Genomic DNA, 27748 nt, shown 5'->3' with positions numbered 1-27748 from the left:
TAAATAACCAGGAATTTTGTCACGTGTTTTAAGAAAACTTTCCAAGTTTGGAGCTTACTTACAAAAGAATCCAACATTTGCATGGCAGAGATTGCTGGTCTCCTTGCATAATAGTAGAGTGTAAGGTTGAGTAATACCCCTGTCCTGTTAGAGACTACATTTCCCAGACTTCCATGCAGCTAGCCTATACAACTGTTTTCACCAATGAAATGTGAATTGGAAGTGATTTATATACATCCCTCCCATTCTTCTGGCTTAAAAGGAATGGCTGCCCTGTGTTTTTCCCCCTTCTATTTCTTCTTCCTGGGAGCTGAAACCCAGATGTGCCTGCAATCCAACTTCAACCAAGTAGAAAAAGACAAGTTCCTTAATGCCTGGCTGCTCAAAAGGGTGATTTCCTAAAACCTGTTAGTATCTCAAGTTTCATCCAGGACCTACTGAACCAGAATCTGCATTTTAACAAGCTCTCAGGTGATTTACATTTGCATTAAGCTTTGAGAAGCGCTATTTTTGGGGACAGCGGATGAACATTATGGATGGAATGTTGGTCTTTGAACAACCTCATAAAGTAGAGCCATTGCTCTCCCTCCCTTCGCCCCTCCCCCCACCCCTGTCGTCCCCTTCCATAACCTGTTGTCTTCTTTAAGCTATTGAATTTTGCAGCCTCTTTGTTTAAGTAGCATAAATTCACACTAATATAATTTGCCTCATCTGTTGACCCAAAAGCAGGGCATGCATTCATTTAGGAAATACCTGCTGAACACATTTTATAGGCAAAGTACTGTTCAGGATATATTTATAGGTATAAATATATAAAAATACATGAAATATTATATATGTATACATATTGGATTTATAGAAATAATTTGGATTTTATGCATATGTAAATATATTTATATAAAAATAAATAATTTGGATAATATATATTTATTCCCAAATTATTTAAGGCTTAAATTTTTTCCCTTGAGATTATAATTTAGTAGAGGAAAAAGACCCAGGAATATAAAAATTATGGATGCTATAAGAAAGTGTATTGGATATTTGCTAGTTTTAGTGGGGTTTTTTGGAAGTCTGTGGTAGAGAGAATAATGCTCCCCCAAAGATATTCATGTTCTAATCTCCTGAACCAGTGAATATGTTACCTTATATGCCAAAAGGAACTTTGCAGATGTGATTAAGTAAAGGATTTTAAGATGAGAAGATTACCCTAGATTATCCAGGTGGTACCAATGTAATCACAGGGCCCTTATAAAGAAGGAGACAGAGGCTTAGAGTTACAGGCAGAGCTATGAGGATGGAAGCAGGAGTTGGAGGGATGCTGTTGCTGAAAGGGCTCAATGAGACAAGGAATGCGGATATTCTCTAGAATCTGGAAAAGGTAAAAACTGGTTTCACCCCTAGAGCTTCCAGAAAGAGTACAGTCTTAAAAAAAAATTTTTTTTTTTTTACATTTGTTTACTTTTGAGAGCTAGATAGAGACCGAGCACGAGTGGGGGAGAAGCAGAGAGGGAGACACAGAATCCGAAGCAGGCTCCTGGCTCTGAGCTGACAGCACAGAGCCTGACGCAGGGCTCGAACCCATGGACTGTGAGATCATGACCCATGTTGAAGTCGGGCACTTGACCGACTGAGCCACCCAGGCACCCATAGTACCTTATGACTGAGACCATTCTTGGTCTCTGTCCACCAGAACTGTAAGGTGATACATTTGTTTTGTCTTAAACCACTAAATTTGTGATAATCTGTTACAGTAGCAATAGAAAACAAATATACAACTCTTCCATTTGGGGCAGCCATGTCCTATACCCCAATATATATAAGTGGGAGGCAGAGCCAGGCATTCCTTTCCTCATTATTGGCCAATTGTATATTTTTGCTCAGGATATAGAACCTCGAGGGATTGAGGCAGACAAGGAATTAGAAATTACTCATGGGTGGGCACCTGGGTGGCTCAGTTGGTTGAGCGTTGGACTCTTGATTTTGGCTTAGGTCATGATCTCATGGTTCATGAGTTCGAGCCCTGCGTTGGGCTCTGGGCTGACAGTGCAGAGCCTGTTTGGGATTCTCTCTCTCCCATTCTCTCTGCCCCTCCCCTGCTTACGCTCACTGTCTCAAAATAAATAAATAATAAAAAACTTAAACAAAAATTGGTGGCAGGAGTGGCCAGACTGTTTCTGTAACATGACCTTGCCTGTGAAACCAGGCCAGAAGTTGGTTTTACCAAAGCAGGGGTCAGTGCGAGTTGAAAACAGACTTGTTCTAGAAAACTCTCTGGGCATGTGTAGGAATGAGTAAGTTCAAAATAGGTTGCTCTCACATCCAGTTCTCACAGCATCAGATAATTCCAGAATGCCTACTGGACAGCCACAATTCCTGTTTATAATCTGGTAGTGGAATACAGACATTAAAGAAACAAATGTTTGATTAAAGTTACTGGAGGGAAAACAGAGTACACAATCAGAGTACAGTATAGAGGTGATTTGCAGGGACATCCTTCCATCTTTAGGCCTCCCTTACTGTGAACTTCATACAGGGCAACACAATTTTCTCACAGAGGATCTATCCAATATATATATATATATATATATATATATATATATATATATATATATATATATATATATATTTTTTTTTTTTTTTTTAATGTTATTTATTTATTTTTTGAGAGAGAGACAGAGAGCAACCTGGGGAGGGGCAGAGAGAGAGGGAGACACAGAATCCAAAGCAGGCTCCAGGCTCTGAGCTGTCAGCACAGAGCCCGACGCAGGACTCGAACTCACGAACTGTAAGATCATGACCTGAGCTGAAGTCGGATGCCCAACTGACTGAGCCACCCAGGCACCCATATCCAATATATTTTTAAAGCTACATTTCAGAAAAAAGAGAGAGACAAGCCAGGAAACAGACTCTTAACTACAGAGAACAAAGTAATAGTTACCAGAGGGGAGGGGGGTCAGGAGTGGGTGAAATAGGTGGTGGGGATCAAGGAGTGCACTTGTGATGAGCAGTGTGTGCTGTATTGAATTGCTGACTCACTATATTGTACATTTAAAACTAACATAACACTGTATGTTAATATACTGGAATTAAAATGAAATAAACAGGTATATTTTATACAACTATATGACTAAACATTTGGAAAATAGAGAATAAAACTACCCATAGACCACTACTCTAACCATACCATACAAATTCCCTCTTCAGTTTTTATTGTATAATCTGTAATAGATATTTGTGGTGTACTAGGTACAATGCACTCTGCTAAGCATCCTCTGTGTATGATCTTATTTAATTCTCATAACAATCCTATAATGTAGATATTATTCCCTTGATTTCATAGAGAAGGAAACTGAGGTTCAGAGAGGTCACACAGCTAGTAACAACTGGATTCAAACAAGTCTTTATGACCATTAATCTTATGTACTTAAAATCATAATGCTCAATAAATTTGTCATAATCTTTCCACTTAATATTACAGACATCATTTTTATGTTTTGCAATATGGACAGTTTAAATACTTTTTCAGGGGCGCCTGGGTGGCTCAGTCGGTTAGGCGGCCGACTTCGGCTCAGGTCATGATCTTGCAGTCCGTGAGTTCGAGCCCCGCGTCGGGCTCTGTGCTGACAGCTCAGAGCCTGGAGCCTGTTTCGGATTCTGTGTCTCCCTCTCTCTCTCTGACCACCCCTGTTCATGCTCTGTCTCTCCGTGTCTCAAAAATAAATAAAACGTTAAAAAAAAAATTAAAAAAAAATACTTTTTCAGAATTTGGGGTCATTATAAAGTCCCTGTTACCTCAAGAAGTACCTCAAATATAATTCGAATTTCTTTGAAATTTCTCCTTTCATTTACAGGCCTTCTTCTCAATTAGAATGCTTGAATTTCCCTCTCCCAGGATAATTTAGAGTTTGAAGAGGCCTCAGAAACCATGTATTCAAATTCTGTTTCCTGGGGGAACAGGTCCAAGACCAATAAGTGGAGGGCTACAGGTAACTCCCGACTATCTTAGGGCATTTTTTCTATCTTACTGGATCCAACCTAGGGTCTGAAACGGTTGTTAAAAACAACAGTAATACGTTACAATCAAGGCTGACCTATCTCCGCAGTATGCAAAGCTTTTTGACACGCATTTGTCACAAAATCCAGAGAGGGAGAGTTGGATATTTTTATTAATAAGCAGACAGACTCAGGTGAGGGGCGGAGCGAGGCCTCTCTCAGCTCTTCTCCCGCCTATATTAACAAGAAAAAAAAATGCCCGTCTCAAGCCGAACCACTCTTTAAAAAAAAGGGAGAAAGACTTTTTAAAAAAGACAGCCGCCAGAAAACCAACTCCGCACTTCGGCGGGGACCAGGCAGGGCGAGGCCTGGCCCACTTTGAGGTGGGCGCTGGGCAGCGGCGTGCATTGCGCAGGCGTGCACCTGTACGGGTGCAGGGGCCACAGGCTCGCATTTGTCCGCCCCCGCCTCGCGCGCCCCCGCCTCTCCTGGCTTTCCATCCAGTAGGCCCCGCCTCGCCGGCTCTGCGCTGGGTCTTCTCCTGCAGTTGCCCTGTGGCTCCGTGGGCGGGTAAACTGCGTGTTGCTGCGTCATCGTCAGTGGCCGGTTTGAATGAGACTCTCGTCGCACCCGTGCTGCCGCCACTACCGCGCCTCCGCCTTGGCCGCCGCCACAGCTTCATCGCGTCCCTTTCCCTTCGACGCCCTTGCCAGGCCCAGCCTTCCTGCGCCGCCGCCGCCGCCCTTTGTGCCGCCATGCCGCTTTATTCAGGTGAGCTCTCCGCTCGCCCTGCGGTTCCGTTCTGTGCTAGGCCTCTGAGTAGGCCTGGCCTTCAGGCCGGGCACCCGGCTGAGAACGGGACGGGGGAGGGGATCGGGAAGGCGTGCGTCGGGGTGACTGCGGCGTGGCGATGACCCTGGCCCCTTTCTCTCTGCCCGCTATTTCTGAGCTCTGCAGCTTGAGGGACTGCTGCCCCTCCTGGCCCTGGGTGGGTGGGGGAGTGGAGATGGGGAGCGCAAGTCAGCCACTTGGAGTGGTGACTCTGCAGAATAGTTTCTGTCGCTGTCCTAGTGAACCGGGAGAGGTGAGGGTGTGTCCTGAGGCACCCGGGAGCAGGCTAGAGGTGTAGCGGGGCTTTTCTTGGGCTCATTAGTGGTAGCTGTGGAAGGGAGGGGTAAGGGTGGGATGGAAGGACCGGAGATGGAAGGTTAGCTTTCATCGTGCTTGGGGTTTCTGTCAGTAGCTTCCCATAGCTTACCCTTTGCAGCCTTTGGCTCAGGCATCCTTTTTATACCAATTTCAGTTTTATCCTGAGGCATACTGCGAACTTTTTGCTTTGCTTTCATTTCATCAGACGTTACATTGGGCTTCTGTGTCTGAAGCATAGCGTTAGCATTGAGACTTAGATGAATACAGATATCCACAGGCGTAATTTCCTTTTAAATGGCGTTTGACAGTTTTTGTTTTATTTTATTTTGCTCCAAGGTATTGGCCAGGGATCACATTTTCACTTAGTTAATGGCCCTTGCTGTTTCTTAGTCTTATTCAAAATGGCACCTGAAATGTATGTAGTGGCTTCGGTTAGCTATGGATGTGTGATTCATTGGCCATTCCTGACTTTATCATGATTCCTTTATTGAAGATTCAGCATTTTCAAAGAATGGTATGAAACAAAGGAATAATGTTTAATCTCGAGGTTGATTCTTGATGTTCTAGAATCTTGAATGCTTTAATGATTGCTCTATGTCTTTCTAAAGCCATGATTAACAGTAGAATGGTACTTGAAATATTCTATTTATGCAATGGAGAACTGAGGGGTTATCAATTAAGTAATGGCAATAAATACCAGTGTATGCTAATATGTAAACACACTACCAACATCTCTCTGTTCCCCTCAAAAATACTTAATATTTACCAAACTTTCTATCTTAAACATTAAGTTCTATCTTAAATATTTAATCATATCTTTTCCTTATTTCCAAAATGAGAGAATTGGGGTAGATTTCTAAGGTTTCTTCCTTTGACTTATCCATTTTGAGATTCTGTATATCAGGTTCTGCAAAAACCTCTATATTAAAATGAGAACGTTTTAAGTACCATTTCATAAGTTTTAGTAAAAAATTAAATATCCAGATTGGTATATGGGTAAGGATAAGTGCCATAAAAATTAATATGTATACCTGGCACAAAGCTAGTGTTTTTATAACGTTGCTTTGTTTCAATCTTCAACATAATCCTGTGATACTGGTAGGATTCTCTTTGATGGGTGAGCAAAAAATTAAAGTAACTTGTTCATGGTGACACAGCTAAGTCAATTTCAGATGGGTTCTTCATTATTTCTTAAATTTTTTTTTTAATATTTATTTTTGAGAGAGAGAGAGAGAGAGAGAGACACACACACACACACACATACACACACACACACACACACACACACACACACACACACACACACACACACACACGGCATGAGCGGGGGAGGGGCAGAGAGTGAGGGAGACACAGAATCTGAAGAAGGCTGCAGGCTCTGAGCTGTCAGCACAGAGCCAGACATGGGGCTTGAGCTCACAAACCGTGAGATCATGACCTGAGCCAAGTCGCACGCTCAACCAACTGAGCCACCCAGGTGCCCCTCTTCTTCATTATTTCTAACACTGTTTTGGTTTTGTCCTGTTTTTTTCTTGTGCTATTGTTCTATGTTCCTTGCTTATTTCAAGATTACAGTTGTGCCCTCTTCAAACCCATTTCCCCACCTGCTGCTAGAGTGATAACAATGTTCAAAATAGACTGAAGTGGCCTTTAAAAAAAACCTTTCAGGAATTTTACATTTCTTTTTTTTTTTTTTTTTTTTAATTTTTTTTCAACGTTTTTTATTTATTTTTGGGACAGAGAGAGACAGAGCATGAACGGGGGAGGGGCAGAGAGAGAGGGAGACACAGAATCGGAAACAGGCTCCAGGCTCCGAGCCATCAGCCCAGAGCCTGACGCGGGGCTCGAACTCACGGACCGCGAGATCGTGACCTGGCTGAAGTCGGACGCTTAACCGACTGCGCCACCCAGGCGCCCCATACATTTCTATAACATAAAGCCCAACGCCTGTATGTTTTAGCATGACTTATTTATCTTTCTTGACTTGATCCTTGGCCAGTTTCCAGTTCCAGCTTCTTACCCCTCTGGGAATTACTTAAATCTCATAACACATAATGCAGTTTTATGCTTTTGATGTTTTTCTTATCTTTTCCAGGAATGCTTATATATCCAAAGTGTTTGGATAACATCTAATTTTTTCTTTGAGACTCAACTCAAAGTTGATAGCCAAAGGCACCCCTATAACTATTAGTTAAACATCTGACTCTTGATTTCAGCTCAGGTCATGATCTCATGGCTTATGAGATCAAGTCCCTCATTGGGCTCTGTGCAGCTGGCGTGGAGGCTGCTTGGGATTCTCGCCCTCTCTGTCTGCCCCTCCCCGGCTTGAGTGTGTGCTGTCTCTCAAAAATAAATAAATAAACATGTTAAAAAAAAAAAGTTGTGGGCACCTGGGTGGCTCAGTCGGTTGAGCATCCGACTTCAGCTCAGGTCATGATCTCGCACTCTGTGAGTTTGAGTCCCGTGTAGGGCTCTGTGCTGACAGCTCAGAGCCTGGAGCCTGCTTTGGAGTCTGTGTCTCCCTCTCTCTCTGCCCTTCCCCTGCTCATGCTCTGTCTCTCCCTGTCTCAAAAATAAACATTAAAAAAAAAAAATTAAAAAAAAAAGTTGATAGTTGTAACTAAAAGTTATCACTTTTTCCAGGAAATTGTTCTTCACTCATGAAGGTTTCCTTTGTGATCTTGGAGCATTTATAATATTTATATGGTATTGTTAATTATTTTAACTTTTTCTCCTCCAGTCTCTCTTCTTACTAGATTCAAGGTTCATAGAGTCTCCCCAATACTTGTTACTGGGCTTATTGAATGAATGCTAAACACATTAATTGAATTGGTGAAAGAATTGGGATTTATAGTAAGGATTAGTTGTTCATATTTTGGTCTTACAGGAAAACAGACAACTATTGTGAGATTTTCATTTGAATAGGTGTGAAGTTTTCAGTGGAAACCAACTATTACTTCTTCTTATGTATTTTAATTTTTTTAATGTTTATTAATTTTTGACAGAGACAGAGCGTGAGTGGGGGAGGGGTAGAGAGAAAGAGGGAGACACAGAATCCGAAGCAGGCTCCAGGCTCTGAGCTGCCAGCACAGAGCCCGATGTGGGGCTCAAACTCTGGGACCGTGAGATCATGACCCAAGCCAAAGTCAGACGCCTAACTGACTGAGCCACCCAGGCGCCCCTCTTTTTATGTATTTTAAAAGTTAGCTCTTTTTTGAGGCAGATTGAAATTTTTTTATCATATGATAAATATATGTAACATAAAATACTATTTTAAAAAATGTTTATTAAACATTTTTTTTTTACCATTTTAATTTATTTTTGAGAGCTAGAGACAGAATGTGAGTGGGGTAGGGGCAGAGAGAGAGGGAGACCACAGAATCCGAAGCAGGCTCCAGGCTCTGAGCTGTGAGCACAGAGCCCGATGTGGTGCCAGAACCCACAAACCATGAGATCATGACCTGAGCTGAAGTCAGACGCCCTACTGACTGAGCCACCCAGGCACCCCTAAAAAATATTTATTTTTGGGAGAGAAGAGTGTGTGCACATGCACAACGTTGGGGGGAGAGGTGGGGACAGAGGATCCAAAGCAGGCTCTGCACTGACAGTATAGAGCCTGATGCAGGGCTTGAACTCACAAACCATGAGATCTTGACCTGAGCCCAAGTCGGACACTTAAGCGACTGAGCCACCCAGGTGCCCCTATTTTAACCATTTTTAAGTGTACCTTTTTTTTTTTTTGTCATTAAGTACATTCATGTTGTTGTGTGACTATCATCACCGTCTACCTTCAGAACTTTTTCATGTTCCTAGACTGAAACTCTGTACCTTTTAAAAATAACTCTGCATTTCCCCTCACCCACAACTCCTGGCAGCCTCCATTCTACTTTCTGTCTCTATGAATTTGACTACTGTAGGTACCTTACATAAGGGAAATCATAGTATTTGTCCTTTTGTATCTGGCTTATTTTGCTTAGTGTATCATCCATGTTGTATAGCAGGTGTAAGAATTTGATTACTTTTAATTTTTTTTATCTTAGAGTACGTGCATAGACAAGGTGGGGAGAGGGGTAGAGGGACAGAGAAAAAAGAATCATAGGTAGGCTCCACGCTCAGCATGGAGCCTGACCTGGGGCTCAGTCCTATGACCGTGGGATATGACTTGAGCCTAAATCAAGGGTCACATGCTCAACTGACTGAGTCACCTAGGCACCCCTGAATTTCATTACTTTTTAAAGCTGAATACTGTCCATTGTATGTCTGTACCGTATTTTGTTCATTTGTTGATGGACACTTGGATTGCTCACATCTTTTAGGTTATTCAGAATAATGTGCTGTAAACACTGGGTGTACAAATATTCATTTGAGTCCTTGCTTCACACTTTTGGGTATATATTTAGAAATGGAATTGCTGGATCACATGGTAAGTTTAATTTTTTAAAGACCCTCCATACCTTTTCCACAGTGGCTGTACTGTATTTTATATTCCCATCAGGAATATAAAGGGTTCCAGTTTATTTACATCCTCAGCAGCACTTGGTATTTTCTTTCTCTTCTTCTTTTTTAATAGCCATCCAAATGATTAAAGTAGGATTTTTTAATAATTGTATCTTTGGATTTTTCTTAATATTTGACCACTTCTGGCTTAGGAACCACACCTTTCAATTCTCCCATGGAGCTTTTCTTATAATCCAGAATCTGTATTCCTTGGCCTGTTTTAAATATGCTTTATTTTTACAAGCATTTTTTTCTTCTCTCAAATTATCTTTCTAAACTTTATTTTTCTATTCCAGTTGTATGTACTAATTTTAATAGTTGCTTAGTTAAACATATTTTGAAGTCCTTGAACCTCATTGTGGGAAGTATTTCAGTGTGATCATATTTTGCTGAGATTATTAGGGTAGGATTCAGAAGACTTGAATATTTACTATTTTGTGATGTTAGTGAATCAGTCATGTTCAGACCCCATTTCTGTGTCAAGTAAGAAGTTGGATTAGATTCATTTAAATTTTATTCAGGACCTACTGCATTCACATCATTCCTGATAAGGTAGGCATTGTGAGCATATTAAGAGGAATGACAGGCTAGTTCTTGAAAGCCAAACTAATAGGTTCCCTGGGGATCTTCTAAATCTAAAGTCCTGTTATTTTATAAATTAAAAAAGTAAATTATGGTTTTATTTCCAGTTACTGTGAAATGGGGAAAGGAGAAGTTTGAAGGTGTAGAATTGAACACTGATGAACCTCCAATGGTGTTCAAGGCTCAGCTTTTTGCACTGACTGGAGTCCAGCCGGCCAGACAGAAAGTTATGGTGAAAGGAGGAACGTTGAAGGTAAAGTCCAAATTTTCATTATATGATATTATATAATGACTGCAAAGACCAGAAAATGCAGCAGTTGAGGTATTTTATTTGGTGAGAGTATATAGTCTATGAGATTAAAGTGGTTTTATTCATGTTAGTGTAGGAAAGAACATTAAAGCATCATCAAAATTTTTATTTTAAAATGCATTGTATCAGTGAATACTCCTGGGGGGTCAGAGGAGTGTGGAACTTTCCATGTATCTCTGTTTGGATTTTTTTCCTGTGAGGGTGTGTTAAAAGTATTTTGTTTAGACAAATACAAAAATCTGTGTATATATCCTTAGTAATTTCCTGTTATAGGAGTGGAGAAAATTTTATCTCTGTTAGAAATATGGAAGTTGCTTAAAAGGAAAAGACCACAGAAAGTATTTTTGTACATACATTCAAATGTTGTAAATCAAAGTATTACAACATCTTTACCAAAGCCCCAGTTCTGGAATACTGGAAAACTGTTAATTTTTTATTTTGGCCTGTTTTGCATTCTACTCATTAAAAAGGAGCTCCTATCACTTAAGAGTAATTACTATCTAACACCTACTTGGTGACAAAAAATTTTGCTTAAAAAGAGCAGGGAACATAATTTTCCCTTGGAATGATCACATTGACTACAATTATGAGTTTAAGCTTACTGGCATCATTGGTGATGGGCCACAAAAAGATGCAAGTATTATTGTTTGTAATACTATGTAAGTATAGTTTTAAAAAGGTACTATCCTCAAGAGTTAGGTATGAAATACTGAAGAGCTGTAGGTAACTATAGAGATAGGGCTTGGTTGCCCCTGTAAGCTGGGCAGTAAGAGATGTTGGTGAAGAAAACATTGTTTTCCCTCCAAGTTACAGTATGAGCTTTTGGTCATTAGGGAGGTTGGTAACCTAATTTGTGATGAGCTGTATACTGGTGGTGTACTGTGGAGAATTACAGAAAAATGGTAATTAAATGAAACTGACTACTGATAGTTATCACTTACTGAATACTTATTCTGTTCCAGGCTTTTATTTTATTTAATTCTCACCTATATGTATTTTAAAAATGAGAATAAATGTGTTTTATAATTTCATAAATGAGAAAACTTAGCATCAGAGAGATTATTATTATTTTAAGTGTTTATTTTTGAGAGGGAAGGAGGAAGGAGCAGAAAGAGAGGGAGACAGAGGATCCAGAAGTGGGCTCTGCACTCATAGTAGAGAGCCTGATGCGGGACTGGAACTCAAACTGTGAGATCATGACCTGAGCTCATGTCCATCTTTAAAATTTTTTTTTTTTAATGTTTGTTTATTTTTGAGACAGAGAGAGACAGAGCATGAACGGGGGAGGGTCAGAGAGAGAGGGAGACACAGAATCTGAAGCAGGCTCCAGGCTCTGAGCTGTCAGCACAGAGCCCGACGCGGGGCTCGAACTCACGGACCGTGAGACATTGACCTGAGCCGAAGTCGGCCGCTCAACCGACTGAGCCACCCAGGCGCCCCTCATGTCCATCTTTAATAAGCTGAGCCTCCCAGGCACCCCAGTGTCGGAGAGATTTAAGTAATATATAGTAAGGCACCAGAAGATTTACAAGTCGGGCAGATCTGGGTTCATTTTCCAATTTTGTGTGAGCTCAGATAACTAAGTGATCTGAGGGAGCATATATAGTTACCATTCCTTATGATTTGTAGTAATAACCCTTAAACTGAGAAGGGCATTTAGGAAGTTACTGTTGGGCTTTAAAGCAGGGTGTCCAGAGAGCTAATTAGTGGCACCATCAAAGGGAAGCATATTGAGTGCCTGGCATCTTCAGTAAAAGGGAAGGAGTAACATATGTGGAGTTTAAGAAACAAAGTAGATGAACATAGGTGAAGGGAAGAAAAAATAAAATAATAAAAACAGAGGGAGGCAAACCATAAGAGATTCTTCACTTTAGAGAACAAACTGAGGGTTGTAGGAGGGGAGGTTCGTGGGAGGGTTGGGCTAAATGGGTAATGGGCATTAAGGAGGTGCTTGTGGTGAGCACTGGGTGTTGTATATAAATGATGAATCACTAAATTTACTCCTGAAACCAATACTACACTTTATGTTAACTAACTTGAGTTTAAATAAGTCTTGGAAGAAAAAAAAAAAAAGGAAAAGTACTGAGGTTAGGCAAAATACCTGTGGGCCAATCATGGCATGAAAAAAAATATCTGGTTTTAATTGAATATATTGAGGTAAAAGTATTTAATTGCTTCATAGATGTGAAATTTAGGATTTGAAAAACATTTGTAGACACAGCAGATATTATTAAGGGTTAGTTTGCCTCTGGTAATCCTGGTATAATTTTTTCTTAATGTTTATTTATTTTTGGGAGAGAGAGTGTGAGTGGGGGAGGTGCTGAGAGGGAGAGGGACAAGAGGATCTGAAGTGGGCTCTGCACTGACAACAGAGAGCCTGATGTGGGGCTCAAACTCATGACTTGAGCCAAAGTTGAAGTTAGACACTTAACCAACTGAGCTACCCAGGCACCCCCCTGGTATAATTTTTAATAGCACTTTGATTCCTAAGAATCTCCTACTTTTGGTAATAAATTATATAATTGTTCTAATTATGTAGATCTTATTTTATAAATTACTCTTCATTCCTGTCTTGTAAGCTAGTTATTAGCTTTGCTAGTTGTATACATGCAACAAACATGCAAAAAAATTAGTATCTGTCATCAATTAAATGTTTTTTAGTCTTTTTGGAACTGTTAGGTTTATTGTCTTTTAGATTGTGGCTTTTGTAGTTTAAGCAATTGTTAGACTTACTGGCTTTAAGACTGTGCATGTGTGCCCTTGTGTGTGAGAGTGGAGGAGGGGCAGAGAGAGAGGGAGACTGAGAATCCCAAGCAGGCTCCCACTGTCAGTGCAGAGCCCGAAGTCGGGCCCCCATCCCAGGAACTGTGAGACCATGACTTGAACTGAAATCAAGAGTTGGGATGCTCAACCCTGCCAGCCAGGTGCCACCCCCCCACCCCCAAGTATTTTTGATTATAGTAATTTTAAGTAAAATGTACGTAAAGAAAAAACTGTTTTGGAGTAGCTTTTTTTGTTGTTTTTTAAAGTTTATTTCTTTTGAGAGAGAGTGGGGGAGGGGCAGAGAGAGAAGAGAGAGAGAATCCCAAGTAGGTTCCACACTGTCAGTGCAGAGCCCAACATGGGGCTTTGAATCCATCAACTGTGAGATCATGACCTGAGCTGAAGTCAAGAGTCAGACACTTAACTGACTGAGCCACCCAGGTGCCCCTGGATACCTTTAAAATTAGTTGATTATTAGAATATGTTCAATTTATACAGCCGTGGTTAAATGTTTTTTATTTGTCTTTAAAACAGGATGATGATTGGGGAAACATCAAAATAAAAAATGTAAGTATTATCATAACACTTATTATAATGCAATTTCTTAATTATTATACCAAAATACATTCTAAATGCCTTTTTCCATATATATGTATATATATGTTCCAGCACTATCTGTTGAAAATACTTGCCTTTTCCCGTTGACTCATCTTGGAGTCTTTCTTGAAAATCACTTGGAATTGTATTTTTGGACTCCTGTGTCATTGATACATTTGATTACAACTTAGTTACTAAAATTTGTAAGTCTTGAAATGAGATTAAGTTCTCCAACCTCTGCCAGAATATTTTAGCTTCTTTGCATTTTCTTCTAATTTTAGAATAAGTCTGTTAATTTTTACAAATGGACTCCTGGAATTTTGAGATTGTATTGGTTCTGTAGTTCATTTTGGGGAGAATGGGCATCTTCCTATTGAGTATTAAAATGCTTAACTATGATGTACTCTATTTAGGCCTTTATATTCTCTTAGCAGAATTGTGTAGCTTCTCTGTGTAGATAGAGATCTTCATGGTTTTTGTTAGATTCTTGGAATGTAGTGTTTCTTGGCTGTTGAAAATGATATTTTAAAAAAATTTTGTTTTCTAGTTCATGGGTAGATCGGTTTATTTTTATCCTGACCTTACTAAATTCACTTAATACTTTGAGTAGTTACTTTCTAGATCCCCTTGGGGCTTTTTATGTACATGTGCATGTTTTCTGCAAATAGAGTTATTTTTACTTCTTCCTTTCCAGTCTTTAAGATTTGTTTCTTTTTATTGCCATACTTCCCTGGGCTAGGACTTCTAACACATTGTTGAATAGAAAGTGATGAAAATGGGCATCTTTGTTTTATTCTAGCTCACTCATTTCATGAAGACCTTTTAAATTATGAATGGCTGTTGAATTTTGTTAAGTGCTTTTTGTGGTTATTAAAAAGGTCCTATGATTTTCCTACTTTACTCTGATAATCTGGTTAGTCTTCTTGATTTTTAATTGTTAAACCTGGCATTCCTGGGATGTGTGGCTTTCATACTTTTTGGTGTTTGTGACCCCATTTATACTCTAATATTATTTCTAAACCCCAAAGAGTTTTGTATATGTGAGTTATATCTATTGATATATTAGAAATTAAAACTGAAATTAAACTATTTAGAAATAACAATAACAGACGCATTACATGTTAATTTTTTTTTGTAAATGTTTTCCAAAAAATACATGAAATGACTGGCAGCATTCTATGTTTTTGCAAATCTCTTTAAAAGCTAGCTTGGGGCGCCTGGGTGGCTCAGTAGGTTAAGCGGCCGACTTCGGCTCAGGTCATGATCTCACAGTCCGTGAGTTCGAGCCCTGCGTCGGGCTCTGTGCTGACAGCTCAGAGCCTGGAGCCTGTTTCAGATTCTGTGTCTCCCTCTCTCTGACCCTCCCCTGTTCATGCTCTGTCTCTCCCTGTCTCAAAAATAAATAAAATGTTAAAAAAAAAAAAATTAAAAAAAAAGCTAGCTTAATTAGAAGATAATTGAACTCTCATATTTGTTTCTTCATTCAGTATGTTGTGATATGTTGTTTTGGTTGAAGTATTTATAAGAAATCTGGCCTCACATAGTCAAATAGTGGGAAAAGGGAGTGGTCTTTTAAGATAAAATCGTGAACATTCTTCTTTCCTAGTACACCAGAACTTAACATGTGATAGTTTATAATTGGTTAGTTTGTGGTAGAAACCACATCAGTGACCTTTCCAACATAAACATCTATTTGTCTGTTTTGCACTTACAGTGGATCTTAATTCTTGTGCATGATTTTGTAACATCATGTATTGGTCATTTGGAAAAGACTCGTTTCCTAAGTTTTTTAGATCTTACATATGTTAATGTATTTTAATATACAATACCAAAAAATGGCTTTCATTAATATCACCACCAACCTCAACAGTACATAGAGCTGCCAAGTACCTAGTGACAGATGTAACATTCTAATTTTCACGCAAAAGCTCTAATTTTGTCATCAACTATAGTCCGTTTTTCCTAAGGCATCAAGCTCACTTCATTTATTTTTGAGAAAATGTTGGCTAAATAGTCAAGTATAAAAACCCATAATTTGTAGTTGTTGTAAGTAAAAATGGTATTTCATTACAAAAGCAACTACTCCAGGGGTGCCTGGGTGGCTCAGTCGGTTAACCATCCAACTTTGGCTCAGGTTATGATCTCACGGTTCATGAGTTCCAGCCCTGCATCGGGCTATGTGCTGACAGCTCAGAGTCTAGAGCCTGCTTTGGAATCTGTGTCTCCTTCCCTCTCTGCCCCTCCTTCCCTCCTCTCTGTCTCTCTCTCTCTCTCTCAAAAATAAACATTAAAAAAAATTAAAAAGAAAGCAACGAACTAGTTGCTAGAGCTAGTTTGCAACTCAGACATTTATGAAAGCTTATCCTGAAGAAAATAATCATACTTTGGTATGCAGATATGTTGTTCTCATTGATTTTTTTTTTTTTTTTTTTTTTTAAACAGATTTTTTTTTTTTTAATTTTTTTTTCAACGTTTTTTATTTATTTTTGGGACAGAGAGAGACAGAGCATGAACGGGGGAGGGGCAGAGAGAGAGGGAGACACAGAATCGGAAACAGGCTCCAGGCTCTGAGCCATCAGCCCAGAGCCCGATGCGGGGCTCGAACTCACAGACCGCGAGATCGTGACCTGGCTGAAGTCGGACGCTTAACCGACTGCGCCACCCAGGTGCCCCAGATTTTGTTTTTTAGAACAGTTTTAGGTTCATAGCAAAAACTAAGTGGAAGATACAGAGCTTTCCCACATATCCTCCTCCCTACACATGCAGAGCCTTCTCCATTACCAACATCCCCTACACATAATTTGGCACATTTGTTGTAATTGATCAACATGCATTGACACATCATTGGTACCCAAATCCATGGTTTACATTAGGTTTCATTCTTGGTGTTGCATATCCTGTGAGTTTGGACAAATGTATAATGACATGTATTCGCTAATATGGTATCATTACAGAATAGTTTTACTGTCCCCCCCCCCCCCCCCGCCCCAAATTCTGTATGCTGTGCCTGATCCCTTCTTCCCTTCAACCCTCTGATAACCACTGATATTTTCATTGTCTCATGGGTTGGCCTTTTTCCAGAATGTCCCATATTGGAATCTTACAGTATGTGGACTTTTCAGATTGACTTCTTTCACTTAGTAATCTACATTTAAGTTTCCTCCATGCCTTTTCATGGCTTTGATAGTTCAGTTCTTTTTAGCGATGAATAATAGTCCATTTTCTGGATATACCACAGTTTATTCACCTACTGAAGGAGATCTTGGTTGCCAGAAGTTAAGTTTTTATTTTTATTTTTTTTATTGGATGCTTCCCATTCCATAGCACAGAATATGAAAAAGGAATGTACTCAAAGGTTGAGATTTAATAATCATTTTTACCAGTTCATTTGATGTCATTACTTTGATATGTGTTAAACTGTTAAAATTTTTTGCACTATTAGTGCAAGTGTCTGCACAATGAACAAGGGACAGTAACTTCCTTGGTATTATGAAAACAGCTTTGATTGTGTTGACTCTGTGAAAGAATTTTAGAGGGGTTGACAAACACTTGGAGAATGGGACAAACCCATTAAATCATGTATTTATCTCATTTATATATTGCTGGATTTTATTTTCTCATTTTAAAATTATTACTATTTTTTTAGTGTTTATTTTTGAGAGAGAGAGAGCGCAAGTGGGAGAGGAGCGGAGAGAGAGGGAGATACAGAACCTGAAGCAGCTCCACCTCTGAGCTGTTAGCACAAAGCCTGACTCAGGCCTCAAACTCACAGACCACGAGATCATGACCTGAGCTGATGTTGTATGCTCAACCAACAGAGCCATCCAGGCGTCCTTCATTTTTTTAAAAAGGATATTCATATATATGTTCATGAGGAATATTAGTATTTTTATTTGGGGATGTATTCCCTCCCCTTTCTTTTCTAAATGAGTTTGTGTAAGATTAGTATAATTTCTGTAAGTACTTGATTAGAATTCATGGATAAATTATATGGAATTGGATTTTCTATGTTGGAATTTGATTAATACTCAGTTTCTTTAATAGATACAGGGTATTTAGATTTTCTCTTTTTTATGTCCATTTTGGTGATTTTTCTCTTTGAGAAAATTTGTTTAAATATATGGAATTTATTGGCATAATAGTCATTGCCAGAATAATCATTAATTATTCTTTTGTATTTATCTTTATTTGTTGATATTCCCCCTCTTCATTCCTGATACTAATGTGTCTTTGCTTTTTGGGGGGGGGGAGGGTGGTTAGTGTTGCTAAGGATTTATCAGTTAATCTTTTCAATTTTTGACTCTGTTGATATATTACCTATTTTCTATTTTATTGATACCTACTTTTTAAATTATTTCCATTTTTCCTACCTTGGATTTACATTGCTTCATTTTATTGCTTTTTAAGGTGTGTGCTTAAATCATGGACTTTTTTTGGGGCACCGGGGTGGCTCAGTCGGTTAAGCGTCCGACTTCGGCTCAGGTCATGATCTCACGGTCCGTGGGTTCGAGCCCCGCATCAGGCTCTGTGCTGACAGCTCAGAGCCTGGAGCCTGTTTCAGATTCTGTGTCTCCTTCTCTCTGTGACCCTCCCCCGTTTATGCTCTGTCTCTCTCTGTCTCAAAAATAAATAAACGTTAAAAAAAAAATTTTTTTTTTTAAATCATGGACTTTTTTTATATCTTCTTTGTTCATGTAGACACTTAAAATTATTTATCTTTAATTGCTTGTGGTTGTATCCACAATTTTTGATATACTATGTTTTTATTATGCAGTTAAATATTTTCTTCTGTTTTTTTTGACTGATAGATTGTTTAGAACTATGTTGTTTCATCTCCAGTTATTTGGGCCTTTTTCTAGTATGTTTGTGTTATTCATTTCTAATTTGATTCTGTTACAGTCCCATAACATACCAATATTATTTCGGTCCTCTGAAATTCATTGACCCTTGTTGTATGGGCTGTGTATGGCCCAGAAAGCCTACAATATTTATTGTATAGCCCTTAATAGGAAAAGTTTGCTGCCTCTTAGTATAAAGAGTCCTAAGATGATGTTTTTGAACTGCTGCTCTAGGGTTTATATTACATATCTTTAACTTATCTGCCTTAAATAACAAATGACTTCAAGTATAATGTAAGATTTTTCTGATAGTATACTTCCATTTTTCTGGTCTTTGCTGCTATTGTCATACAATTTATTTCTACATGTTAGAAATCTTATACTTGATTCCTATTTTTGCTTTAAATAATTATTTAAAGAGGTTAAAAATGTATAAAAGTCATATTTACCATTTTTGTCATTCTTCCCCTTGGATCCAAATATAGATTTCCAGCAGATACCATTTTCTCCTGCCTGAAGAACCTCTACATTTCTTGCAGAGCATATCTATGAATTTTTCTCATAGCTCATTTTGTTTTTCTGAAGAGCTCTTTCTTTATGTCACCTTCATTTTGAAAGACATTTTTGATAGGTATAGAATTCTAGATTAACACTTTTTCAATACATGAAAACTTTTCTGATTTGCATAGTTGCTGTCATTCTTTTGTTCCTTTGCATGTAATGGTTCTAGTTTTCCTGATGCTTTTGAGATTTTTCTCGTTGCTTTTCAGCAATTACGTGTTTTGGAGAGGTTTTCTTTATGTTCTGTTTGAGCTTATTGAATTTGTGGGTTTTTAGTTTTTATTACATTTGGAAAAGTTTCAGCTGTTTCTTTGTTTTCTGTGTGCCCTTCCTTCACTCTTTTTTTTTTTTTTAATGTTTATTTATTTTGAGAGAGAGAGTGAGAGAGACAGAATCTCAAGCAGGTTTCCTACTGTCACCGTGGAGGAGCCCCATGTAGGGCTCGAACCCACAAACTGAGATCATGACCCCAGCTGAAATAAGAGACGCTCAACCAACTGAGCCACCCAGGTGCCCCTCTCCTTTTTTGAGACTACAGTTAAACATATATTGGGTAGCTTTGCCCATTATACAGTTTTGGTTCCTTGAATTTGTGTGTGTGTGTGTGTGTGTGTGTGTGTGTATCCATCTTTCTTTTTTTTAAATGTTCATTTATTTTTTTTTTTAATTTTTTTTTTTTTAACGTTTATTTATTTTTGAGACAGAGAGAGACAGACCATGAACAGGGGATGAGCAGAGAGAGAGGGAGACACAGAATCTGAAACAGGCTCCAGGCTCTGAGCTGTCAGCACAGAGCCCGACGCGGGGCTCGAACTCACGGACCGTGAGATCATGACCTGAGCCGAAGTCGGACGCTTAACCGACCAAGCCACCCAGACGCCCCTAAATGTTCATTTATTTTGAGAGAGAGAGAGGGTGCATGTGTATGAGGGAGGGCAGAGAGGGAGAGAGAAGATCCCAGGCAGGTTCCACACTCAGCACAGAGCCTAATGCGGGGCTCTATCTCAGGAACTGTGAGATCATGACTTGAGCTGAAACCAAGAGTTGGACCCCTAAGCGACACAGCCACCCAGGTGCCCTGTATCTTTTCCTCTCTTGATGGATATTTGTGTTTATACTTTTTGACTATTATGAACAAAACTGCAGTGAACCTTCATTTTCCTTGAGTAAATACCTACGAGTGATGCATATTTTCATTTTCCTTGAGTAAATACCTAAGAGTGAAATTGCTGGATCATGTGGTTAAGCTATATATTTAACTTTGTAAGAAACTGCCAAATACTTTCCATAGTGGTGGTTGTACCATCGTACATTCCTGTGAACAATGTATGATGGATCCAGTTGTTCTGCATCATCACAGCATTTGATTGTTGTCAGTCATTTTTCTTTTCACCTTTGTGGTGGGTGTATAGTGATGCTTTCTTGTGGTTTTAGTTTACATTTATGTGATGACTAATGATATTGAACAGATTTCATGAGCTTATGGGCAACTTGTTTATCTTCTGTTTGTGAAACATATGTTCAAATCTTGACCTATTTTTAATTGGATTATTTTCTTAATTGCATTTTGTATATTCTTTAAAAAAATTTTTTTAATGTTTATTCATTTTTGAGAGACAGTGACAGAGCTTGAGTGGGTGAGCTGCAGAGAGAGAAGGAGACACAGAATCTGAAGCAGGCTTCAGGCTCTGAGCTGTCAGCACAGAGCCTGATGGGAGGCTTGAACTCATGATGTGGGATCATGACCTGAGCCAAAGTCAGACGTCCAACTGACTGAGCCACTCAGGCGCCGCCCCCCCCTTTTTTAAATCTCTTTGCATTTTGTATATTCTTGATGTATATTGGAATCAAGTCTTTTGTGAGATACATGTGCTGTGATATTTTCTCCTAGTTTGTGTTTTTTAGTCTTTTATCTTAATGTGTTTTGTTGAGTAGTTTTAAATTTTGTTGAAGTATAATTTATCAGTTTCTTTTATGGTTTTGACTATTCGTGTCCCATCTAAGAAGTCTTTGCATGTGTCAAGGTCACAAGAGACTTCTGTTTTCTAAAACTTTTACAAGTTTTAGCTTTTATATTTAGGTATATCGTCTGTTTTGAGCAGACTCTTGTGTTTGTTGTTAACTAATGGTTGGCAGTTTATTTTTTTTTCCCCATATGAGTGTTCACTGGTGAGAGCACATGTAAGTCTGTTTCTGGATTCTATTCTGTTGGTGTGTGTATATGTACCTTTATACCAATATTCACTTCCCACAGTCTTGATTATTCAAGACGTGATATCCAGTAATATTGTTCTTCTTTTTCAAAACTATTGGCTATTCTAAGATCTTTGCATGTCCTTTGCACTTTTTAGATTCAGCTTATTTTCTAAGAGTCTGCTGGGAGTTTGATTGGAATTACATTGATACTATATATCAAATTGGGACTTTTTTTTTTTTTAAGCTTATTATTTTGAGAGAGAGAGTGGGGAGGGGTGAGAGAGAGGGTGAGAGAGAATTCCCATTAACCGTGGGACCATGACCTGAGCCAAAATCAAGAGTCAGATGCTTCACTGACTGAGCTACCCAGGCACCCCTCAAATTGGGACATCTTAATATCGAGTCGTCTAGTTTACAAGCAAGGTATATACCTCTCCATTATTTAGATCTTAAAATTTCTCAAAACAGTATTTTATATTTTCAATATAGGGTCTTATACATGTTTTGTTAAATGTCAGTAAGTATTTCATGGTTTGATGGTATCATAAAGGTGTTTTTCAAATCTCATCTTTTGGCTTATTGCTAATATATAGAGGTAGAATTAATTATTGTATATGGATCTTGTGTCCTGTGATTTTGCTGATTTTTACATATTGGGGTTTAGGATAATGTAGGTTGGTATACAGTCATGTTGCAAATAAGAATGGTTTTATTTTTTCCTTTTCAATTCCCCCTTTTATTTCTCTTTTTTTCTTTGCTTTATTTCACTGGTTAGGATTTTCAGCAGTGTTGAGTAGAAGTGGTTGATAGTAGACATCATTGCTTTTTCCCTGAATCTTAGGAGAAAAATCTCCAGTCTTGGCTGGAGTTGTTTTACAGATGTTCACCATTAGTTTGAAGAAGTTCTTTTCTGAAAGATTTTTTACACATGTTTCATAGAATTCTCCAGTGAAGCTTGGAGCTTTCTTTGTGGGAAGACTTTTAGTTAAGATTTAGTGTATTTAATAAATATGGGACTATTCAGATGTTAAATTTTCTTTTACATGAGTTTTGGCAATTAGTATCTTTTAAGGAATTGGTCCATTTAATTTACAGTTTAAATTGTTGACTTGATTGGCATAATATACTCTTAATATCCTTTAATTCTAGGGTTTGTAGTGCTATTTTCTCTCTCTCTCTCTTTTTTTTCTCTTGTATTGGCAAATTGTGGTTTCTCTCACTTTTTTCATTATCTACCCAGAGGTTTGTGTCCATTTCATTGATACCCCTGCCCCCACAGAAGAATCAACTTTGCTTGTTCACTTATTTTAATGTTTTCACTTCTTTGCTTCATTTCCTTCTTTTACTTTTTTTAAAATTTATTTGTTTTGAGAAAGAGACAGCATGCGCAGGGGAGGGATAGAGGGAGGGAGGGAAAGAGAGAGAGAGAGAGAAAACCCCAAGTTGACTCCGCGCTGTCAGCACAGAGCCCAAAGTAGGACTCCATCTCACAAACTGTGAGATCATGATCTGAGACAAAATCAAGAGTTAGACGCTTAACTGACTGAACCACCCAGGGGCCCCTACTTTGGTTTTAATGTATGCTTTTTCTAGCTTAATTTATTATTAATTTATTTTAACCCTTTTGCTTAACATTTATCTCTTTTGCCCAATTTTTTATTGTGTGTTTGCCTTACTGATTTTTTTTCTTTAGGTGCTTTTATATAGTGTAATTTTTTTTTTCTAGTTTTTCCTTTTAAATTTTGACTGGTAATTTAAACTTGGAAGTTTTCAAGATTTTTGGAGTCAGTGACATTAGTTCTTTCATCTTTTATGTCAATTTTAGAAAATCTTCCAGGAAAGCAAGATATATTTTGGATTCACTTACATGTTTGCGTAATTGTTTCAATTTTTACATCTTTAATTTGTAATTCATTTCCGGTATGGCATACCATGAGGTGAGAACTGATTATTTTTTTTCTAAATTATTGTTTAGTTTTCCTCAACCTTCTTCATTGCATAATCTATTTTCTTTAGTCTTTATTCTTTAGAAATTTCTTAGCTATTATTGTGTGTATAAACTTGCTACATGAATGCTTTTGTAAAGTTTCAGAAAGAAATAATTTGGAATCACATCTTTACAGTAATGTTTCCAGTTTAGAAATTGGATACTGCTGTGAAAATGTTGGGGTTCAGGAGTGATAGGTCATGAATGAATTCTTTACATGTCTTTGATACAGAAGGGGTGGTTTTATTAAAGCCACAGGGCAGGATCTGTGGGCAGAGAGCTGCACTGAGATGGTGAGGAGTGACAGATACATACTTTCAAGTTGCGAGGGGTTTAGGGATAGTATAAGTCTCTAAGGAATTTGGAAGCAAGGTTTCTAGGACCTTAAGGGGCTGTTAGGATAAGGTTTTTCACTACTGTCTAGTAAAACTTGGTCATGAGACTCTTTAGATGTATATCAGTGGGCTACACGCTTGGAAGATGATTGCTAACATATAGCTTGGGAAGGGGGTAGAGAGAAAGGAAGATTCCAAAGGAATTTTTTTATAGGATCCTGGAGGTCAGGCTAATGTCAAGCTAAGGTTGCCTTTTGCCTATAGCAATGTATAAACACTGAGGCAGCTAATAAGCTCCTTGAGGAAGGTTCCTCTGACTGTCTCGGGTACTTGGCAGTGGGCTATAAATTGTAAGGAATTTTCATTTTTTTCTATATTTCTTTTTAACTTTGTTCTCTACATCAATCATTACCTTCAGTTTATTATTTAGGTATTGTTTTTGTTTTTGGTTTTTTTGTATCTCTAAAGCTTTATAGGTTTTTTTTTTAAATTAAAGTAGTACATATATCTTATTAGGTTTACTTTTTTAAATATTTTTTTCTTTTCTATTATATTTCTAAAATTATTGCAAGTATATTCTTTAAGTATTTGGTTTTCTTAGGATAGTTGTCTTTGGAAAAAAGATTCTTTAGTGATGGTTTAGTATTGCTTTGCCATTATCTTACAGAAAGCTTAAGTTAAAAATAACAGGTGATGGAGTGAAGGTTATTGGAGTTCAGCATAGGTACTATGAAGACTGAGTTTGTTAACTTTATTAATTTTCTTTCTTTGTATTTATTTAAGTTTATTTTTTATTTTTTTAAATTTACATCCAAATTAGTTAGCATATAGTGCAACAATGATTTCAGGAGTAGATTCCTTAGTGCCCCTTCCCCATTTAGCCCATCCCCCCTCCCAAAATCCCTCCAGTAACCCTCAGTTTGTTCTACATATTTATGAGTCTCTTAGGTTTTGTCCGCCTCCCTGTTTTTATATTATTTTTGTTTCCCTTCTCTTATGTTCACCTGTTTTGTCTCTTAAAGTCCTCGTCTGAGTGAAGTCATATGATTTTTGTCTTTCTCTGACTAATTGCACTTAGCATAATACCCTCTAGTTCCATCCACGTAGTTGCAAATGGCAAGATTTCATTCTTTCTGATTGCTGAGTAATACTCCATTTTGTGTGTGTGTGTGTGTGTATATACACACACACACACACACACACACACACACATATATATACACCACATCTTCTTTATCCATTCATCCATTGATGGACATTTGGGTTTTTTCCATACTTTGGCTATTGTTGATAGTGCTGCTATAAACATGGGGGTGCATGTGTCCCTTTGAAACAGCACACCTGTATCCCTTGGATAAATGCCTAGTAATGCAATTGCTGGGTCGTAGGGTAGTTCTATTTTCAGTTTTTTGAGGAACCTCCATACTGTTTTCCAGAGTGGCTGCACAAGCTTGCATTCCCAACTTTATTAATTTTCTTAAAGGCTTTATTTTTAACTTATACACCCAACATGGGGCTCAAACTCACAGTCCTGAGATCAAGAGTTGCATGCTCCACTGACTGAGCCAGCTAGGTTCCCCAGCCTTATTAATTTTCTAATTTTAATCCTCATGTAGAAATATTCATCTTCTTTTTTTTTTCTAACTTCTACTTCTGGCTTTTTTATTTTTTTTATTTTTTTTACATTTATTTATTTTTTGAGAGACCTAGAGAGACAGAGCACAAGTTGGGGAGGGGCAGAGAGAGGAGACACAGAATCTGAAGGAGGCTCCAGACGCTGAGCTGTCAGCACAGAGCCCAACGCGGGGCTTGAACTCACAAACCGTGAGATCATGACCTGAGCTGAAGTCGGATGCCCAACCGACTGAGCCACTCAGGTGCCTTCCTTTTTTTTTTTTTTTTTTTTTTTTCCTTAAAATCTCCCTACTCTTCTTATGCACTCATGTCTTCTGTAGTAAGACATTGTTCACATTTCAGGATTACGAGATTTGAGGGGATATTGTTCTTCTATTGTATGGAATGTTACATATTATTGAATATAAATGTTCCCTTAGGCTGACAGTGTAGAATTATAAAATTGGATATTTTGAACTAACTTATGTGTTTGATGATTTTTAATAATGGAGGGTTTGATGCTCTCAAAATAATTCTATTCGAATGTAAATAATTGTTACAGTTAGAAATCGACATTTACAGAAAGAATCTTACCTGTGCTTAGTTTGTTATGGGGAGAAATGATTCCACTAAATGAGCGTTTCAAGAATTCCCTCCACTCCAGTATTGTAAACATTCTCACCTGTCTTAATGTTTATTTTTGAGAGAGAGAGAGACAGACAGACAGAGTGTGAGCGGGGGAGGGCCAGAGAGAGAGGGAGACACAGACTCTGAAAGAGGCTCCAGGCTCTGAGCTTTCAGCACAGAGCTGAATGCAGGGTTTGAACTTAAGGACAGTGAGATCATGACCTGAGCCGAAGTTGGGCGTTTAACCAACTGAGCCACCCAGGTGCCCCCATTCTCACCTGTCTTTATGACAGTGTTTATTTTTCCCCTAGCTTCATTGAGGCATAATTGATATGGATTAAAATTCACCTGGGGGCGCCTGGGTGGCTCAGTCGGTTAAGCGGCCGACTTCGGCTCAGGTCATGATCTCACGGTCCGTGAGTTCCAGCCCCGAGTCGGGCTCTGTGCTGACAGCTCAGAGCCTGGAGCCTGTTTCAGATTCTGTGTCTCCCTCTCTCTGACCCTCCCCCGTTCATGCTTTGCCTCTCTCTGTCTCAAAAATAAATAAACGTTAAAAAAAAAAATTAAAAAAAAATTCACCTGTAAAATTTTAGTGTACAGTTTGAATTTGGTTAATTTTATAGAGCCCTGTAACCACCACCACAATTAAGATACAGATGTTCCACCATTCTGGTTTCTTCACTCCCCTTTGCAGATAAGCAGGTGACCTCTGGTCTGAAGCAGCCAGCTCAGAATTTTTTTTTTTTTTTAATAACTCAGTAATTTTTGGTATATTGATGAGAGTTGTATAACTTTCACTACAGTCTAATTTTAGAACATTCCATCACCCTTGGAAAAAATGGGTGTGTGTTAAAAGTCACTCCCTCTTTCTACCTTTTAGCCCTAGCAACCAGTAGTCTACTTGGTGTCTCTGTAGATTTACCTTTTCTGGCAAATACAAGCATGCAGTATGTGTTGTTTTTTTTTTTTTTTTGTACCTGGTTTCTTTTATTGGATATACACATCATTTGAGCATCTTTATGAAATTAAATTTTTTTGTTTTAAAAATAGGGAATGACTCTACTAATGATGGGGTCAGCAGATGCTCTTCCTGAGGAGCCCTCAGCTAAGACTGTCTTTGTAGAAGACATGACCGAAGAACAGTTAGCATCTGCGGTAAGACATACCACGTTTTATATATTTGATTGCTATAGTTACTAGGATGCCTTTCAGAAAGTAGCATCTAAATGTTTTAAAGATTTAATTGTTAATATTAAGATGTATGTTTTTAGTAGTAAAAGGTTTTATTTTTGAAACTGGCTTGAGGAGTCCTTGTATAATTGGATAATTCAATGCAAAGTCAATTAGTATCTTTAATAAGTGTTATGCTAACTGCTATTATTTTATGGGAAAACAGGCTTAAAGACGATAAGTAGTTTAAATGCTGGATTGTTTAAATTCTTAAAATTTTCCTTGTTGAAAATACATACAATGTATCCTAAATTGCAATATTGTTTTAAAAAAACTGGTTAACACAAACTTGTCAAATGTTATTTTTTTATCATTGAGCATTTTTATAGTGTTATTTTTTTCTTTTTTTGAAGTGTTTCTATGTATACTTTGTTACCCCATTCTAATGATAAGCCTGCAAAGGTGGGCAAGACTGATAGGATTGTTCTCTTATTATTTTCAAGAAGAGAATTAAAAACACAATATTAGC

At 38.2% G+C, this 27748-nt stretch overlaps 1 protein-coding gene across 1 annotated transcript in view; it reads left to right on the top strand.

Moving 5' to 3' along the window:
• Window positions 1–4549: 4549 nt before the first annotated feature.
• Window positions 4550–27748, top strand: part of USP14 (ubiquitin specific peptidase 14) — a 50212-nt gene continuing 27013 nt past the window's right edge. The window contains exons 1-4 of the mRNA XM_042909959.1: window positions 4550–4764; window positions 10329–10474; window positions 13829–13861; window positions 27100–27204. Coding sequence (XP_042765893.1) covers window positions 4749–4764; window positions 10329–10474; window positions 13829–13861; window positions 27100–27204 — 300 coding nt within the window. The 5' untranslated portion in view covers window positions 4550–4748. The remainder of the gene's footprint in view (window positions 4765–10328; window positions 10475–13828; window positions 13862–27099; window positions 27205–27748) is intronic.

The sequence above is a fragment of the Panthera leo genome, chromosome D3 (assembly GCF_018350215.1).
Source record: "Panthera leo isolate Ple1 chromosome D3, P.leo_Ple1_pat1.1, whole genome shotgun sequence".
NCBI lineage: Eukaryota > Metazoa > Chordata > Mammalia > Carnivora > Felidae > Panthera > Panthera leo.
The sequence above is the reverse complement of the archived record's forward strand: the minus strand, read 5'-3'. Positions and strand labels throughout refer to the sequence as shown.